Below are 19248 nucleotides of genomic sequence, written 5' to 3'. Positions count from 1 at the left end.
TATGTATGAAGGGCATCTGGCGTGAAACTTGTACCAAATACCATTGTGGATCTGGATGTATCCACTGTGGTGACCCCAACCCAAAACGGGAGCAGTCAAAGTGACAATACACAGACATGCATATGCATGGATGAAGGAAGAAAATCTAAATTCCTGCAGGGGGACAGAGACACGCCAGTCTGAAAAGCAGGCGTGTGGTTGTTTCATCAGCCTGCACGTCTTTGTTCCAGCTGATCAGTTCAGATACTTTCAGAGAGAACAGCTTCAACATCACAGAATCCGAAAGAGGAAACCAGTGAGGGAAGCCACCAAGACAACTGAAGGAGTTCTCAGCTTCTGTGGCTGACTGGACAAACTTTTGCATTTACCATTTTTATTATTATTTTATATATATAAAGAAGACATTTCAGTAACAGTTTACCGATAAGGACATGGGCGATGAGCCCTGATTTGATCTGTTGTCTTAAAATCCTTTGTTCCACTGTGAAGCTCTAAAATCGATGATACAACTGACAAAAGCTGCAGATTCTGCAGCAGAGCTGTCTTGGTGGCTTCCCTCACCTGGCTCCTTGTCTTTGAGAACTCTCCTCTGTATTTATTTACGGTAAACGTTAATATTTTCTTAATAAAATCAATGTTACCATTTTAGCTTTATATTTGTGCATCAGTGTTAAAAATATAGAAATACAGGTTATTACAGCTAGGATTTAAAAGTTTTTTGCTTTTTGTTTTTTCTTTTGTGCTTTTTTTTTTTAGTTTTGCTTTTTGTTTGTGGTTTTTGTTTGCTGTGTTTTTCTGTTTATTTTTTCTTTTTGTTTGTGTTGTTTTTTGTCGACGTCACTTGATAAGATCAGGGAGCGCTGCTGTCACCTTTGACCCCTGTATGCACTGCGGTGATCTCTAACTCCGCCCACGTGAGCGCTCGCGTGCGGAGCGGAACTGAATCAGGCGGTGATTTTTCTTTTTTTCCTTCTTCTGCCGTTTTCAAATTTAAACCTTTAAATTTTATTTCGGTTTTTCGCAGCGGACGCTCACGGTAAGTTTAATTTGATGTGACGTTTATTAATTCTTGTTTGAAAGTAAAGGTGAACGTTTATTTGTAAAATCGTCCTTAAAATCATTTAAGTGAACTTTGAGTGTTTTAATTCTGCGAGTAAAAATCGTCTCAATATCAGAAACTTGTCTTTTAAAGCTTCTTTCTTCATAAATCGAAGTGAATTTAAAACTCAAACCCAGCTGTAAATATTATTCACGAACGTTTATTAATTTGTGATCGACGGATTTAATCTGTGAAAAATGTTTGGTGACGTCGATCAGAATCCAACTGAAATTTACGGACAAAAAGTTTTTCACTCATCCGAACTATTTTAAAATAATCTGGTTTTAAATTTCGAGCAGCTGATTGAGAAAATTTCAGGTAAGCTTTAAATATCTTGATTTTCTGACCCAGTCTGGTTTGATTCGTGCAGCGTTGCAAAATCACGATTAAAGCAAGAAATGTGGTGTTAAATTAGTATAAAAATCAAAGAATTCATCAAAAATCGTTTTGCTTTTAACTTCCAGTCTAAAGAAGTTTATCACGAATTTAAAAGCATTTTATATATCCATACTTTAGTGCTGTTTAAAAAAGACTTGAGTGGTGTTTTTCTGCTTTCTTTTAGGACATGCTTTTAAAAATATTTAAAGCAATTCTATCTCATTATTGATCCCAAATCAATACCTCCATTAAACCAGATTCAGGCCGATTTAAAGCCTCAACCTGGTGGCCTTTTTAAAACGGTAGAAAGAGTTTTCCATAAAAATTCAATTTCAGAACATTTCAAACAACCATTTAATGCTTTATAATGGCTGCAGTACCGGGCACTGACAGTAGGGGCGCTGTGATTTCAGAATACTATTTCAACATTCTACAAGTCAAAGTTTGACATGAACCACGGCCCGTGGGCTCTGTGACCACCGCCAGAGGTTTACTTCTCAGATTCCAAAGGCAGAACAGCTTTTGATTTTGGATTGATGTGGTGCATCAAAGTTGAGCAGATTTTAGTGAGGTTGTCCTCATTATGTTCTCTTTTAATGTGATTTAGGCACAGGTAAAATACAGTGAATGAACAGAAAGATCAGTGATAAAACAGGATAACTTAAAACTAAACACTTCATCACCTGTTTGGACCAACCAAAATGTGCTTTAACCCACTAAATTTAGGGCTTAGTGCCTTTTAAAATATTGGTGTCTGGGCTCTAATCCCTAAAAAGAACTTTTTTTTTTTTTTTAGGATGTTTTGATCACTGACAATGTAACTGTCCTCCTTTCATCCTCAACATCTTTTTTTCCCAATCAAAAATTGTGATGTAAAATGTAATTATAATCGGTTGAAACACTTTTTCAGTTGTGATCTCATAAATGACCTCAGCGGGGTGGGACTCATTTAGTTGGTAAGAGAACAGGTTCAGGTACCAGGATGGGATGGGTCAGCAGTTCTGATAAAGCTGCTTTGACTTCCTTCAGTGGTTGTGAAACATGGTGACCAACGCCTGAAACTGTTTGTTGGTTTTTGTTTTCTCAACTAAAGTGTGAAATAAAATCTTTCAGTGTTCTCAGCAAACACAGACTTTATCACATTTCCAATCAGTCTATTTTTACTTTCTGTTTGTGGTCTGCTGATAATCCGGTTAGTCTGCCAATAACTTGGCTTTTGAGAAATTGATTTATTTTTTACTGCTTTTATTTTCTGTATCACTGTTTTTATCTGAACAATGACTTTTTAGCATGCTGTTTTAACAGATAAATGTTGCAGAATTGGAACAGTTTAAAGAAATCAGTGAAACCACAGACAGCCAGAGTGCCATGAATAGTTTGAATTCTTTCGTGTGTGTGTGTGTGAGACAGACTGAAGGCGTTGTTCACTGCTCTCGCCACCTTGTTAAACATGAACCCTTTCAGAACCACAGACTTTGGATCAGTTTCAAAGTATTTCAACTGACAGAAAAAGATTACTTCAATATTAATCTTTAAAATAAAACTGTGTTCTTGTTTCTCAGATATGATAAAAATCAAATCAATTTTATTTATATAGCGCCAGACTACAACAAACAGTTGCTCCAAGGCGCTTTATATTGTAAGGCAAAAGCCATACAATAATTACAGAAAAACCCCAACGGTCAAAACGACCCCCTGTGAGCAAGCACTTGGCAACAGTGGGAAGGAAAACTCCCTTTTAACAGGAAGAAACCTCCAGCAGAACCAGGCTCAGGGAGGGGCAGTCTTCTGCTGGGACTGGTTGGGGCTGAGGGAGAGAACCAGGAAAAAGACATGCTGTGGAGGGGAGCAGAGATCGATCACTAATGAGTAAATGCAGAGTGGTGCATACAGAGCAAAAAGAGAAAGAAACAGTGCATCATGGGAACCCCCCCCAGCAGTCTACGTCTATAGCAGCATAACTAAGGGATGGTTCAGGGTCACCTGATCCAGCCCTAACTATAAGCTTTAGCAAAAAGGAAAGTTTTAAGCCTAATCTTAAAAGTAGAGAGGGTGTCTGTCTCCCTGATCTGAATTGGGAGCTGGTTCCACAGGATAGGAGCCTGAAAGCTGAAGGCTCTGCCTCCCATTCTACTCGTACAAACCCTAGGAACTACCAGTAAGCCTGCAGTCTGAGAGCGAAGCGCTCTATTGGGGTGATATGGTACTATGAGGTCCCTAAGATAAGATGGGACCTGATTATTCAAAACCTTATAAGTAAGAAGAAGAATTTTAAATTCTATTCTGGAATTAACAGGAAGCCAATGAAGAGAGGCCAATATGGGTAAGATATGCTCTCTCCTTCTAGTCCCTGTCAGTACTCTAGCTGCAGCATTTTGAATTAACTGAAGGCTTTTCAGGGAATTTTTAGGACAACCTGATAATAATGAATTACAATAGTCCAGCCTAGAAGAAATAAATGCATGAATTAGTTTTTCAGCATCACTCTGAGACAAGACCTTTCTAATTTTAGAGATATTGCGCAAATGCAAAAAAGCAGTCCTACATATTTGTTTAATATGCACATTGAAGGACATATCTTGATCAAAAATGACTGGGAGGATCTGGTTAGACACCAAGTTTCTAAGATTTGTGGGGCCAAGTACAATAACTTCAGTTTTATCTGAGTTTAAAAGCAGGAAATTAGAGGTCATCCATGTCTTTATGTCTGTAAGACAATACTGCAGTTTAACTAATTGGTGTGTGTCCTCTGTCTTCATGGATAGATAAAGCTCATAAAAGATAAAAGGTCGTCTGCTGTTGTTTGAAATGGTTTTAACTCTTTCCTGCTTTGGTGACACAATGATTCATGCTGATTTTAAAATGCTTCAAAAGTGATGAGTCTCGTTTGGAGCTGGTTTGAAATCTAAATCGCTTGAAATTTATACAAATACTTTCAGTTCATCAAAGTGATGAGAATTGGGATTTAAAATGTTGAACAAGGCTTCACAAGTTTGAGGTCTGATAACACCATAAATGATTAAAAAAAAATTTAATATAGCTGAATTAGGGATAATCTGGTTTTAAACTGTTACCAGAAAAGTAGATATTTAACCCTAACCCTAACCCTAACAAATGTATTTTAAAGTAGATTTAAACCAGGTCCTATCTAATTTTTAACTGTATTGTGATTTGTGTGTACATTTGTTACGTCCCACCCACCGTCGATCTGACGAGACGCCCGATACGCCCACGGATACTGCTGATGAATAAATCAGATTATCCTGAATGGGTTTAACAGTAAATGCACAGAATTTTTTCCCAATGGATTTGAATGTTTTCAGTTTTGAATTCCATCCCAAAATTAATGTTTCCTAACAGGTTAGAACAAAAACATTGTTCCCGAACCGGTTAATAATCTAGATTGGTTGTGTTTATAAAACAGGTAGCTGACAATTTTCAAGGGTGGAAATAAATTAAGCAAAGCTTGTATAATGAGTTGGAATGGTGTGTGAGTCCAAAACGTTTTTTAGACCCTTAGACCTCAACAATTTTTAGAAGAACTCAACCCATTTATTTCCTGATAATCATGTATTTATGTTAATTTGCTGTTTAATATATTTATGAATTGTTTAGGTTCTTGTTATCATATACACACTATTATTATTATCATTGTTGTTTTATTGTTTCTTGGACCACAATGGAAATGTGTTTTCACTTTCATGTGTCATCTGTGTATTTTTAAAATATTTACAATTATATTATGTACTTACATTGAAATTAATAAAAAAAAAATAACTTGACACTCATGCTTTTAATATAAAGATGACTTACTGCCCCCTACTGGAATGGCATGTGAGACCAGAGAGTAGTTAGCAACATCCATTGTAACATTTTGGCAGCATTCATCCTTGGCCCAAAATACATAAGCATACTAAATGGTAAATGTCAGCTGTCAAGTTTCTCTGTGATCAAAGTTGCACACACGCATGCACAACTGTTGTAAGCAGTGGCTTTTAATTTGACAAACACAGACAATAGCAGAAGACATTGAAAAACACTACACATTTCAATCATGGTACCAACACGAGACTTAACTCACAGTAAGAGCAACATTAGACTTAACTAAACTGACTAAACCAATTGAACTACAAAGCCACAATAAATCACTAACATTAACAACACTGTTAAACCAACATGAACCTCAATAACAACATTTAAAACTTCAAAACCAGAACTCCCATAGTGCATTGCAGCACAGTGTCCGTTGTTTACTGGTTAGCTAAAACTGCTGATTTCTCCAAAAATATTTGTCCTATCAACTTTCCTTTTTTGCAGCATTCATCCTTGACCTAAAATACATAAGCATACCAAACGGTAAATATCAGCTCCCCGGGTTTTTTGTGTGATTGAAGCCACACACACATGCACACAGAGGCCACTTGGCTATTATAATATAGATGTTAGCGGGTGGGCACTGAAAACACTGTATATGCCAGACCTGTATGTGGCGCTGTAATGCTCCCTCAAAAAAATGGAGACAGTACAGCGTACTGTAGCAGGCAGCAGAAGCTAGAACTTTTCAAAACGAATAAAAGATGGAGTAAAATAAAGCCTTCCAAGAGAAAGAGGGTCTGACCACCTCAAATAGCCTTACTGTGTATTTACACGGTGGTGTGTTGCTCTCAGCCTCGCAGAGAAGCCTGAGCAAACCCACTGCTGCCAACAATAACCCCTAACTATAACAATGTCAATAATCCCGAACCATAACAAAAAAAAAGCATAATAATGACCTGAATAAATGCAGTGTTTTTAAAGGAGTCTGTCAGTGTTTGTCTGCTCCAGGTACGTTTCTCAGTGTGAAACACGGAACGGCAGCATTTTGTCTCCGCCTGCAACATCCAAAATAAATAGCACAGCAGATAACCGAAACAAATTATTGGTTGAGTTAATCAGGTTTGAGAAAGGACTAGTTTGCACCATGTGTCATGTTTAGTTGTCATGCTATGGGGTAACACGTGTCACATGTCATAGAATCTAACGGATATAAACCTTGTTTGACCTATACTTTGGAGACCAAGCATTCAGCACAGTCAAAACTATTCCATTTATTAATCCTATGAGTTCAACCAATAGTTTTTAGTCCAAACTATACCTTTTTAGAATGTTAGATCACATAAGAGTTATTCAAAAGAGTTAATGTCTCAGGAGTATTTGTGCAGAATTTAGTGTTTGTTTCACCATTTGAAGGATTCCTCTGTATATATTCTGTTATCTGCTGCACTAAAACGACAGGCGAAAGTGAACCTTGCTGGGTCGCCGTTGTCTTCTTCTGTAGAGATTATTGGTAGTTTGCAAACTGACACAGTGCATTACTGCCACCAAGTGATTGGGTGTGGCGCATTAATGGAGTCTGACATCCACACCGGGTCATTGTAAACACAAATCATTTCATGAACAAAATAATAATAATAGTATTAACGGGTTTCCATTATTTTAAATAAACAATTTTGTTCTGGAACATAAAAACTATGAAGTTTCAGGTTTCATTTTCATTCCTAGCAAAATACCAAAGGTTTCTGTTCAAACTGGTTCAAAGCCTTTTGTCATACATGACAAAGCACGATGAAGGCCAGCAGCCCAAAGTCACTGACCAGAAAAACAGGCACTGCTCTTCATTTCTAGTGATTATGAATTCATAAGAAGACAATCTCATGAACATTTTCCTTTTTAAAAAAAACTGCTAAAAATGACAAACTGGGTTAAGTGTCTATTTGTCTAATTTGTTTTTTTGAACTGTCCACTAAAGAAGTTCTTAGTGTTCATCAGGTTATATTGAAATAAATCTTGTTCTGTTGTGCAAGAAATTGAGATGATTAAAAAAAATACTGATTTGAGAAACTGTGAGGTAATTATTTCTACATGATTTCATCATTTGTGCTACTCCTGTGTAAAAACTGTTTATGGAGCATGATTTTATCATCTCAGTTATGCAGGTTGAACTAAAAACAGTTTTCTTCTCATCTGAGTTGCTGTTTTGGATTTTGACTTGAACTAATCTTTCTGTGTAACTATGCTGCTGAAATGATTAATGAGGTCAAATTAATTATTTTCAATGAATGTTTGTCACATTCATTTAAAGAGAGAAGATGAACATGATCCAATATAGTCAAAAATCATTTTGTTTTTTGTTTTTTTTTTTTTCCAACAGCCTCCCTTCTTGCCATGACAGCCAAAACCAAGTGGGGTGCAGTGAAGGAATGCATCAGTGGAAGCCCCGCCCATGACTCCGAGGCCTCACTGGAGGCCAACCTGCAGAATGCAGAACCAGAGCTGTGCATTAGACTGCTGCAGGTGCAGTTAGCACCCACTGCTGTATCCATTTAACATCACATTTGAAAATGTGAATTTCTTCATTAACGCCGAACACTGATTTTTGTCTCTGCCTCCTCTGGTGGACAGTTTGTGTCATTAAACTTTGTGTAATTGTGAAGTGGTGTTCAGTCTCACAAACGGGTCTGAATGTTGGTGAAAATAAACAGACCTGTTTCAGTGTCGCAGACCAAACGGTCCACCCCTAAAAAAAAAAAATCGGTCCACCCTGCCTTCACTGCACATGCAGCATTTCAGACCACAGCAGCACATCTGAGACGGAGTCTCTTCACCCAAAGTGATCAAATGGATTAATGTGATTATTAACCATCAGATGATAAAGTAAAACCTCTTAAATCATTTTAAAGTCAATTTGAAGCAGAAAGGAGGCCATTGTAAGCAGAAAGTTGGTGACGCTGTGAAATCACCAACATGCAGTGAACGCATCAGCTAGCGTCTCGTGTCGCTGCAGCGCTCTGATCACTTCCATCTTTTATGATGAAATAATGTTGAATTTATGTGGAAATGATTGTTGTAGAAAAGCTTCAGATATCTGTGGCTGAGACAGATGATGAGTGGAGGCAGTTTGAAGCAGAAACGAGGTGATAATCACTGAACTGCGGCTAATGACGCATGTGCAGTGAAGGCAGGGGGACCAGTTTTTAGGGGGGACAGTTCAATCGGCGACACTAGTGCACTCACAGAATTCAACAAATGTGCTAAATGACCTCACCGTGTCACCTCCAGGTTCCCACGGTAGTAAATTATTCAGGGCTGCGCCGGCGGCTGGAGGCCTGTGACCAGGATTGGATGGTGCAGTTCCTGGAGCTGCATGGTCTGGACTTGCTGCTGGAGGCGCTGGAGCGGCTGTCTGGCCGCGGCTGCGCCCGCATTGCCGACGCCCTGCTGCAGCTGACCTGCGTGGCCTGCGTCCGAGCCGTCATGAACTCCTCTGCCGGTCTGCACTTCATGCTGGACAATGAGGGTTATGTCAGGACACTGACCCAAGGTGGGTTCACCCCCTGCATTTGTGGGATGTGGGGACACTACAGAGGTGTCACATGATCTGTGCGTGTGCGTCCTCAGCTCTCGACACTTCCAATGTCATGGTCAAGAAGCAGGTGTTTGAGCTGCTGGCCGCGATCGCACTGTTTGATTCTCAAGGTCATGGCCTCGCCCTGGATGCTCTGGAGCACTACAAGGTAACGGGATTAACCCCACCCACAATCACATTCAGGACCTTGCTAAGGGTCAAAGGTGAAGAGGGGCATGTTTGTAGACTGCAGGATGGAGCATTGAGTCCTCACAGGAGGACGGAGGATCATTTAGAGTCGAATATGAGTTTGGAACAGATGGAAGTATAAAACTCAAAGCTTCTCAAGGATTCAAGCAGTATGACCTCACTTCCTGTTTGACAGCCTCGCCGCTGATAAAAATTAACATGTATAATTATGAGACTTGGCTTGAACATCAACTGTGAACATTTCTATGAAGATGAGGCAAAATTTGTGGCCTGTTTATTTATTTATTTATTTATTTATTTTAAAGACTTTTCTGGAAAATCCAGAAATTGATGTCATAAATCTCATTGAAATCTGCTTGATCCAAGTAATCCAGAGAGACCTGATATTTATAAATTGGACACGTTTCAAACATTGCTTAAACGCATGTTCAAATTTGATGCATTGGTGGCGCTGTAGATGAAGACATGAAATTTGGTGAGAAAAATGACATGACTGTCCCCAGTCTACTTCTGTCTGCTTCCATTAGGGGTCGCCACAGCAGACCAATTGTTTCCATCTCACCCTGTCCTCTGTATCTTCCTCTCTCTCCAACCACCTGCATGTCCTCCCTCAGCACATCCACAAACCTCCTCTTTGTCCTCCCTCTTCTCCTCCTGCCTGGTGGCTCCATCCTCAGCATCCTTCTCCCTATATACCCTGGGTCCCTGCTCTGCACATGTCCAAACCATCTCAGTCTCACCTCTCTGACTTTGTCTCCAAACTGTCCCACCTGAGCCGTCCCTCTGATATGTTCATTCCTAATCCTGTCCATCCTCATCACTCCCAAAGAAAATCTCAACATCTTCAGCTCCGCCTCCTGTCATTTTGTTAGTGCCACCGTCTCTAAGCTGTCCAACATAGCTGGTCTCGACTTTCTCCTTCACTCTTGCTGATATTCTTCAGTCACAAATCCCTCCTGCCACCTTTCTCCACCCTGCCTGCACTCTCTTCTTCACCTCTCTACCACACTCTCCATTACTTTGAACAGTTGATTCCAAATATTTAAACTCATCTACTTTCACCACCTTTACTCTTTGTAACCTCACTATTCCACTGGGCTCCCTCTCATTCACGCACATGTACTCAGTCTGGCTCCTACTGACTTTCATTCCCCTTCTCTCCAGAGCATATCTCTACCTCTAGACTCAACCTGCTCTCTACTCTCACTACAAATCACAATGTTATCTGGGAATATCATGGTCCATGGAGACTCCTGTCTGATCTCATCCGTCAACCTGTCCATCACCACTGCAAACAAGAAAGGACTCAGAGCTGATCCTTGGTGTAATCCCACCTCCACCTTGAATGAGTCTGTCATTCCGACTGCGCATCTCACACTATCCTTGTACATGTCCTGTACGACCCTCACATACTTCACTGTCACTCCAGACTTCCTCATACAATACCACAGCTCTTCTCTTGGCACCCTATCATGAGCTTTCTCTAAATCCACAAACACACAGTGTAACTCCTTCTGGCCTTCGCTATACTTCTCTCTGTCAATCAACCAAACTCCACAATAGTGGTTGTAGTGTTGACATGAAATGAGATGGATAATCTCTGTGTTAGATCAGTATTTTTGGTGTTCAGAAACATTTGAACAAAGACAAAACGTGAGCTAAAGTGAGGGATGGACAACATTCTACAAATGACCTCCTGACCAGAGAGGACTGTGGGAAGAAGCTTGACTTTCAGTGAAGAGGTTTAACTGCTGCACAAACATCAGTCCAAGTTTCACACCTGCTGTTGTCCAGGCTTGCCCTTCTGGCAACCCAGGTGCATGATGGGATACGATGCTTCACTGCAGTGTGGGCGAGGTGGTACATGTCTAAACCAAAATCACATCTATTCCACAAATCACATTCCAAATGTTCAGCTGAAGAACTCCTTCAAATGTTCCCTTTATGTTGCCTGTTGTGTCGCTGTAAATGTTAAAGCGCTTTGAATTGAACAATTTGCATCTAAAGCGTGCTGCAGAAAAAGAGCTTAATGAGTGTTTGTAGCAAGAATTCCACTTTTCTGAGAGCGTTTTGAAGTTTCTAGTGAAACAAAGCAAACTGAGAGGATCCAAATGTTCCATTTCTCAGTCATGTGTTGCACATCTGTTGATGATGATGATATGGAGTTGGGCACAACTCCTACAACAGGTCAAAGGTCACTTAGAAGCTTTAAAAATAATTTAAAAAAGGAATGAAATGAAGCTCTTCTGTGGAATAAAAAAAAAAACAAACAAAAAACCTGAACTTTGTTTTGTTTTTTATTCTGAAACGATGAAACCTTTGTTGTGTATTTTGACTGTTGACAGAGTGTGAAGAAACAACAGTATCGCTTCAGCGTTGTCATGAGCGAGCTCCATGCCACAGACAACGTGCCCTACATGGCCACGCTGATGAGCGCCATCAACATGCTGGTTCAGGGTCACAAGGATCTGAGGAAAAGGGACAAACTGCGCCGCGAGTTCATCGGTACGCAGCCCACACCTCACTGACCAAAACCGCACCATAACCAACAAGTGTGTGTGTGAGTGAGTGAGATATGAGACTCGCTGACATCTAGTGACCCTGTCATTTGGTTGTCATGATGATTGCTGGATAAAGACTTCTTTCTGAAAGGAGAACTTCAGGCTTTTTGTTTTTGTTCTTTTTTTTCCTTCAGGGTTGCAGCTGCTGGACCTGCTGTCCAGACTGAGGTACTTTACAAGCAGGTTTTTATACAGTTCCAGTTCACACTGGATGTCTTCATGGTTCAGTCCAGCTTTGGGATGAACTTGATCAGGATTCTGTCAGTGCTGTAAGCCCTCCAAGCCAGGAGGGGGCGGTCCATGGGATTCCAGCAGCGTATTGTGATTTGGGTTTGAATTATCCCGGTGCACACAGGAGGGTTCTTTAAGAAGAATCTGTAAAAAAAAAAAACAAACACAAAAAGTCCAGTTTGTAAAAGCTGCACGGGGAAGGGAAGGTCCAAACAAGGATCGTGTGCTCATGTTTGTCAGCTGAGCTCTGTGTATTTGTCATTTTTGGAATGTGTCTGAAGGTTCACATCACAACATCCAGATGTAACCTCACTGATTTAACGCTCTGCTTCAACTGACAAAATCAAACCTGTGTATCTGTGTGGAGAACCCCTGACCTCCTGAAGGAGGACTTAAACCAAGACTGTGTCCAGGGAGTCGGAGGACGAGGACCTGAACATCCAGTGCGATGCATTCGAGGACTCGATGGCTGAAGACGAGGACGAGATGGAGAGACTTTATGGTGGAATTAACATGAACAGCCACCAGCAGCTCTTCAGCTCCATCTTCACCAAAGTACGAGTCTTCTCCATGGTGACCAGCTGCAGTTTGGTTCCCACAGACTGACCCGTCACCAGGCTGTCTGTCCTTCTGTCCAGGTCAGCAGCAGTCCGTCCTCTGTGCAGCTGCTGTCCATCCTTCAGGCCCTGATGACCGTGGATCCGGACCGGGCCGAGGTCTGGTCGGCTCTGGAGTTCCTGGCGGAACGAGCCATTCTGCTCGCCAATGATCGTAAGTTCCTCCAGGTTCACAGCTCACCAGCTGATCTGACCAGAGGCTGAACAGCGCCCTCTTTGTGTCATCATACTAATGTCTGATGGCTTTATTGTCCCGCTCCCTCACTAGTGACAGAGCTAATGCTTTAAGGCTGACATGTGACGCTGGTGTCGTTTCATTCCCGCTTGTAGGTGGCTCCAGCTGAACGCTCACGTCCCACGATGACATCTGTAAAAATGTGATTGAACCCTAAACAAAGTGTGTATTTGTTTCTGCAGCACAGCTGGAGTCTACAGACCAACTGCTGGACAAACTCCTCTGCTTCAAGTCCAGCTCCACCGTCAGGGTGCGGACCGTTGATAGGGCGGTGCAGACCCAACTCCCACACAGTCCCCCCATCCAATCAGAGCAGCCACTCAAAACTGACCTCACACATGGTCCTCCTCCCTTACCCGGCAAGGCGCCTCCTCCGCCCTTATCTGGCACGGCGCCTCCTCCGCCCTTACCCGGCACGGCGCCTCCTCCTCCTCCTCCGCCCTTACCCGGCACGGCGCCTCCTCCCCCTCCTCCGCCCTTACCCGGCACGGCGCCTCCTCCCCCTCCTCCGCCCTTACCTGGCACGGCTCCTCCTCCTCCGCCCTTACCCGGCACGGCGCCTCCTCCCCCTCCTCCGCCCTTACCTGGCACGGCTCATCCTCCTCCTCCTCCAGGTGACATAATTGTAGTCCAGGTGGCTCATGGGCTAGGAAGTTCATATTATGACTCCACCTCCAAGCCAAGCTCCACCCCCTGTCCCACTGTCCACATGAAGAAACTAAACTGGCAAAAACTTCCATCCAGAGTTGTTACAGGTCAGTATTATACTGGGGCATGCTGGGAGATGTAGTTCCTGACGGCTCAGGGTCACTTTGTTTATGGCACATTTCTTTGATCATGTTCGTTTAACAGACAGATCTGTTTTTTTTGTTTTTTTTTTACACTGAGAGACGAGTGCAGCGTTGTCGCACCCTCAGCTCTCTCTTTATGGGACCATGTGCTTCATATCTTCTGAATTGCTATCACACACCTTTGGTCCCAGGTTAAGAGAAGAGTGCTGCTTCTGGGGTAGGGACTAAAAACAAGTTCTTGGTTAGAACTTTGACATCCCGTCTGTCTGTCTCCAGCTCATGACTCCATGTGGACGTCTGCGTCTTCAGATGCCATGGAGCCAGATTACTGTAGTATCGAGCAACTCTTCAGTCTTCCACTGATGGAGACCCAGACCAGAACCAAACCCAAAGCAGAGCCCAAAGAGGTGAAGTGTTCCCAACATGTTTTACAGATCTGTGGACAGTTTTTGTCCATTTGAAACGCGTCTAAGTTCCTTGTCTGCCTACAGATTTCTTTCATTGATGCCAAGAAAAGTCTCAACCTGAACATCTTCCTGAAGCAGTTCCGATGGTGCCGTAAATATTAACAAACCTGTCAACATGCAGTCACGCTCATGCTGCATGCTAACGTTCTCAGATGAGCATGCTGATACACTTTTCATTATTAGAACAACTGTGATGTTAGCATTAGCATTTCACACTGCTGTGAAAAGTTAAAGTTCATATGATTTTAAAAAATACCATGTAGCACTCACAATGTCAAGAATACAAAGTCTGCATTGAATCAGTCCTCCAAAATAATGTTAGCACGCTGAAGTTAGCGCGCTGTTTGCAGCTGATGTTGTCTTCTGGTCTCACCTGCAGCTCTAACCAGGACTTTGTGTCTCTGATCCGGAGAGGAGATCGATCCAAATTTGACATTGAAGTCCTGAAACAGTTACGCAAGCTGCTGCCAGAGAAACATGAGGTCAGAGGTCACAGAGTCGCTGATCAATACTGCTGATGTCACGTGCCTGTCTTCCACTGATCTGGGTTCAGTTCCTATCTTTTTCTAGGTGGAGAATCTGAAGTCCTATCAGGCCGATCAGAGCAAGTTGGCCTCAGTGGACCAATTCTACCTGCAGCTGCTGGATGTTCCCAGGTATGAGCACAGCGCCACCTGCTGATGAATTTGGTGTTCAGTGTAGTAAAACATGTGGTCATGTGTTCCAGTTACTGTCTGAGGATCGAGTGCATGTTGCTGTGTGAGGAGAGCAGCAGCGTGTTGGAGACGCTGCGACCTAAAGCTCAGCTGCTGGACGCCGCCTGCCAGAGTCCGTCTTCACGCTCGTGTCTTTGTCCTTGTTACTGTCTCTGTTCCACCGGAGGTGGTCTAAACGTTTGTGTTGTCTTCAGGCGTGATGGAGAGGCACTCGGCTGCCCATGTTCTGCAAACTAATCCTGGACATTGGAAACTTTCTCAACTATGTGAGAACTTTCACGCTGCATTTGACATTAAACAGGAAACTGAACTAAAATCTGTTTCATTCATGTGGTTTAGCTGCAGTAATCATCAGAAATAGTCAACGAACTGATCCTACGATCAGTCTGAACCTTTACCCACTATGTGATCGTTTATGAAGGTGTGAGAACATGGAAGCATGAGGTCCACAACCCATTCAATGTGAACTCCTGAGTTAATGTGCCAGACGCAGCCTTTCACCTGGTGTGTCGCCTCTGGTCCCATTCTGGTGCGGTGTGAGCTAATCAATGTGTTCTGTTCCACATCTCAGGGGACTCACACGGGGAACGCTGAGGGTTTTAAAATCTGCACTTTGCTCAAACTGACGGAGACCAAGGCCAACAAGTCCAGAATGACCCTGCTGAACCACATTCTGCAGGTAACCCACCACAGTGTGAGCGGTCCTGCTGCTCCGACTCCCACGCTGGCGGTCCGAGTACTGATCCTGGTTCTGGATGAACTGAGAGTCCTGTCAAAAATCCTACATGACTTATTTACATTTAAGTTTCTCTGGTTGGTGTTGAAGCATCATTATCATCTGAGGACTTCTCAGGAGAGAAGGTAGAGTCTGTGCATGGCCACAAGGGGGCAGTCATTGAAAACCAAAGAAACAGTTCTCAATTGCCAAGGTACCTTGACACTTGCACAAATTTGATCCCCACAGTGGCACTCAGTCAGAGGTGCCAGTGAGTAACCCCTTGTAAACTGTGTGTGGCTGTGTGCCAGTGCACAAAGAAAATTTTGAAATGTTTAAAATTTCTAGCACGCGTTCGATTTGTGAACCAGTCATGAACATTGTGCAACCTATTTGAAAACACTGTCATTGCTGCAGTGCATCTGAACGATTATAACGAGATGTTACATCTGTAATAAACATAATTTACGGATTTTAAATTTATTTTCATTTATACTGCACCAAATCACAACAAAGTTGCCTCAAGGTGCTTTACACAAGTAAGGTCTAACCTTACTAACTCCCAGAGCAAGAACACAGGCGACGGTGGTAAGAAAAAACTCCCTCTGATGATTTGAGGAAGAAACTTCAAGTAGACCAGACTCAAAGGGGTCACCCTCAGCTTGGGTCATGCTACAGGCACAAATTACAAAAAATTCACAAAACGAATATACAGGAAATGTTGCTAGTGCACAGGATGGGAGGGTTACAGAAACAGACACCACACCCATCTCTGGATGGAGCTGCATCAGAAAGACACAAATACAGTATAATTTGTCAGCATTAAGCAACAAGAAAAACAGGAAATACTAAGGTGATTGCCGGCCACTAGCCCTAAGCTTCACTAACAGACCCAGAATTTAGATAAAGTTGAGGCCGCGGCACGCTCCGTTTACTCATAAAATGAATTAAGAGTAAAAAGCATAGTAACATACTATGCCAGTATGCTAGCCATACGAAAGGGAAAATAAGTGCGTGTTAAGTCTGGAGTTGAAAGTCTCCACAGAATCTGACTGTTTTATTGATGCAGGGAGATCATTCCACAGAACAGGGGCACGATAAGAGAAAGCTCTGTGACCCACTTTTTATTCACCCGAGGGACACAAAGTAGTCCTGCACCCTGAGAACACAAAGCCCGGGCCGGTACGTAAGGTTTAATTAGGTCAGCTAGGTAGGGAGGTGCCAGTCTGTGAGCAATAGGCTAGTAGCAGAACCTTAAAATCTGATCTCACCGGGACAGGAAGCCAGTGAAGAGATGCCAAAATGGGTGTAATGTGGTCAAACTTTCTGCTTCCTATCAACAGTCTGGCTGCAGCATTTTGAACTGATGGGAGAGCCCTAATGCTGGACTGCGGTAAACCAGAAAATAGAACATTGCAGTAGTCCAATCTAGAAGAGATAAATGCATGGATCAGGGTCTCAGCATCAGCCATAGACAGGATGGGACGAATCTTCATTATATTTCGCAGGTGGAAGAAAGCAGCCCTAGTAATATCTCTAATGTGGAGGTCAAAGGACAATGTAGGATCAAAAATTACCCCAAGGTTCCTCACTTTGTCAGTGTGATATATGACACACAAGCCTAGGCTGAGCGTAACTGGTAAATTGATGCCGATGTCTCACTGGACCAAGAACCATCATTTCAGTCTTATCTGAGCTTAAAAGTAGGAAGTTGCTAGACATCCAACTTCTCACTGATGCAAGGCAATCTTCTAAGGATTTTATGTGTAAGAGATTACCAGCAGTTATAGGCATGTGTAACTGAGTATCATCAGCATAGCAGTGAAAGGTAATCCCAAAACGCCGCAATATGTGCCCAAGGGGTGCTATATAAAGGGAGAAAAGCAGGGGGCCTAAGACAGACCCTTGTGGAACCCCAGATGTCATGTCACTAAGGTTAGAGGTTGTGTTACTGTACAAAACGCAGTGAGAACGACTGGTCAAGTATGACGTCAGCCATGCAAGGGCACTCCCAGTAATCCCAAAGTGATTTTCCAGCCTATCAAGTAGAATATGATGATCCACTGTATCAAATGCAGCACTGAGATCTAACAGCACCAGAACCGTAGTGGTGTCTGAATCCATTGTAAGCAGAAGATCATCACCACTTTAGTGAGAGCCGTCTCTATGGAATGATATTTTCTAAAGCAGACTGCAGTGACTCAAAGAGATTATTTCAGTAAGATAGTCTACGAGCTGCCGTGACACCACTTTTTCCAGAATTTTAGAGCAAAATGATAGATTTGATATCGGCCGATAGTTTGTCGATACACTAGGGTCAAGATTAGATTTCTTAAGTAATGGTTTAATCACTGCAGATTTGAAACATTTAGGAACAGATCCAGAAGTTAAAGAAAGATGAATAATTTCCAGCACAGTCGGCACAAGAGTGGGCCACAGGTCCTTAAACAGTTTTGTTGGTATAGGATCAAGTAAACAGGTTGTGCTTTTTGTAGATGTTACAAGTTTTGTCAGCATGTCTAGTGAGATACTATTAAATTCTGTAAATCTAGGTATTACCTCAGTAATGGCACCCACCTCAATAGCAGGGTGTAGTGGCTGGATTAAGGCAAGCTGGGATATGTTTAACCTAATGTCTTCTATTTTCTTCTCAAAGTAATCCAGGAAATCTTGTGCTGTAAAAGGAGAGCGAACTACAGGTGGTTGTCCATGAATAAGTGTTGCCACCGTGTCGAACAAGAACTTTGAGTTATGCTTGTTTTTGTTGCTCAAATCAGAGTAATGGGTCCACTCTGTAGCCAATAATGCATGTTTATAGTCTAAGATAGCATCATGCCACGCAAGTAGGGCTGCCACAACTAGTCGACTAGTCACGACAACGTCGACTAATGAAACCATGGACAACTAATTTAGTAGTTGAGTCGTTTATTTTATTTAAGTCTTTGTTTTGCTCTCAGTTCATAGTTTTAGGCAGCGAGCCATCCTGCCGTCATTTGAATGTTCAAACTTGGATAAGACGGCCGATTAAAACAGTGGCCGTCTTGTTCAAAGCTGTCTAAAATGCGCAGTTTACCGGAGGAGCTGGTGTGTGTGTGTGTGTGTGTGTGTGTGCGTGCGCGCTCACAAGCAGAGTCAACTCACTGCAGACTGCGACCGGAGGCACGAGACGTTACATTCTGCTGAGAACCATCAGTGCACGTGACACAGCGAGCGCGGAACAGAGAGAGGATTTTAACCCGAGTGAACATATAAAAAAAAAAAACAAAAAAAACAAACAAACGTGGAGCTCCCTTACCAAAAAATAGTACTGATAAGTATATAAAAAGTAAACTGGAAGTATACTTGAAACATACTTGCATGTACTACTTTTTGGTAAGGGCTGCCTTTACTTTTCTCTGCTCTTTCTCTACTGGTGTTTTTCTGATGGCACCATCCTGTTCACATCATGGGCGCGTCGTATACTGAATTTATGAGATCATGAGATGAAATAAACGGTCAAATATCCTTAAAAAATGAGAATATGTAAATGAACTGAGGAAAAATTATGCATTCACGGGTTAAAAAACCCTGCTGTGGAGAAGCTGCAGTGATGTTCAGAGGCACAGATCACAAAAAGCAGGTGAGAACTCTGAACTTTAACAGCTGTTATTTTCCAAAGGTATTTATTTGTTCTTTTTTTTTTTGTAATTTTTTTTATTTTTAAGTTTTCAAATACATGAAAACAGAGGGGAAAAAAACAAAACAATTAAAAAAAAACAAAAAAACAATGGGGAAGAGTGCTGTTACATTTGGTCAGAAAATGAATAATCAGTATTCATTGATAAAAATATTGTTCAAGTAAAGT

The 19248-nt window shown here is 42.0% G+C and overlaps 1 protein-coding gene across 2 annotated transcripts in view; it reads left to right on the top strand.

The window, feature by feature from the left end:
- The first annotated feature begins 890 nt into the window (after positions 1-890).
- LOC117503225 (inverted formin-2-like) overlaps positions 891-19248 on the top strand; it is a 30915-nt gene continuing 12557 nt past the window's right edge. Inside the window, exons 1-16 of one of the 2 annotated variants that reach the window (XR_004558520.1) lie at positions 891-1036; positions 7668-7810; positions 8576-8837; positions 8915-9030; positions 11417-11576; positions 11767-11800; positions 12277-12418; positions 12502-12634; positions 12898-13470; positions 13783-13913; positions 13998-14059; positions 14353-14455; positions 14544-14629; positions 14701-14801; positions 14884-14955; positions 15261-15368. Coding sequence is in view for 1 of the 2 variants with exons in the window: in XM_034162428.1 (XP_034018319.1) it covers positions 7682-7810; positions 8576-8837; positions 8915-9030; positions 11417-11576; positions 11767-11800; positions 12277-12418; positions 12502-12634; positions 12898-13470; positions 13783-13913; positions 13998-14059; positions 14353-14455; positions 14544-14629; positions 14701-14817; positions 14895-14955; positions 15261-15368 (2217 nt within the window). In the remaining variant the exon portion in view is untranslated. Of the gene's footprint in view, positions 1037-7667; positions 7811-8575; positions 8838-8914; positions 9031-11416; positions 11577-11766; positions 11801-12276; positions 12419-12501; positions 12635-12897; positions 13471-13782; positions 13914-13997; positions 14060-14352; positions 14456-14543; positions 14630-14700; positions 14818-14883; positions 14956-15260; positions 15369-19248 lie in introns of both variants that reach the window. The other variant, XM_034162428.1, reaches the window with a different exon arrangement.

Source organism: Thalassophryne amazonica, chromosome 21, assembly GCF_902500255.1.
Source record: "Thalassophryne amazonica chromosome 21, fThaAma1.1, whole genome shotgun sequence".
Lineage (NCBI taxonomy): Eukaryota > Metazoa > Chordata > Actinopteri > Batrachoidiformes > Batrachoididae > Thalassophryne > Thalassophryne amazonica.
The sequence above is the reverse complement of the archived record's forward strand: the minus strand, read 5'-3'. Positions and strand labels throughout refer to the sequence as shown.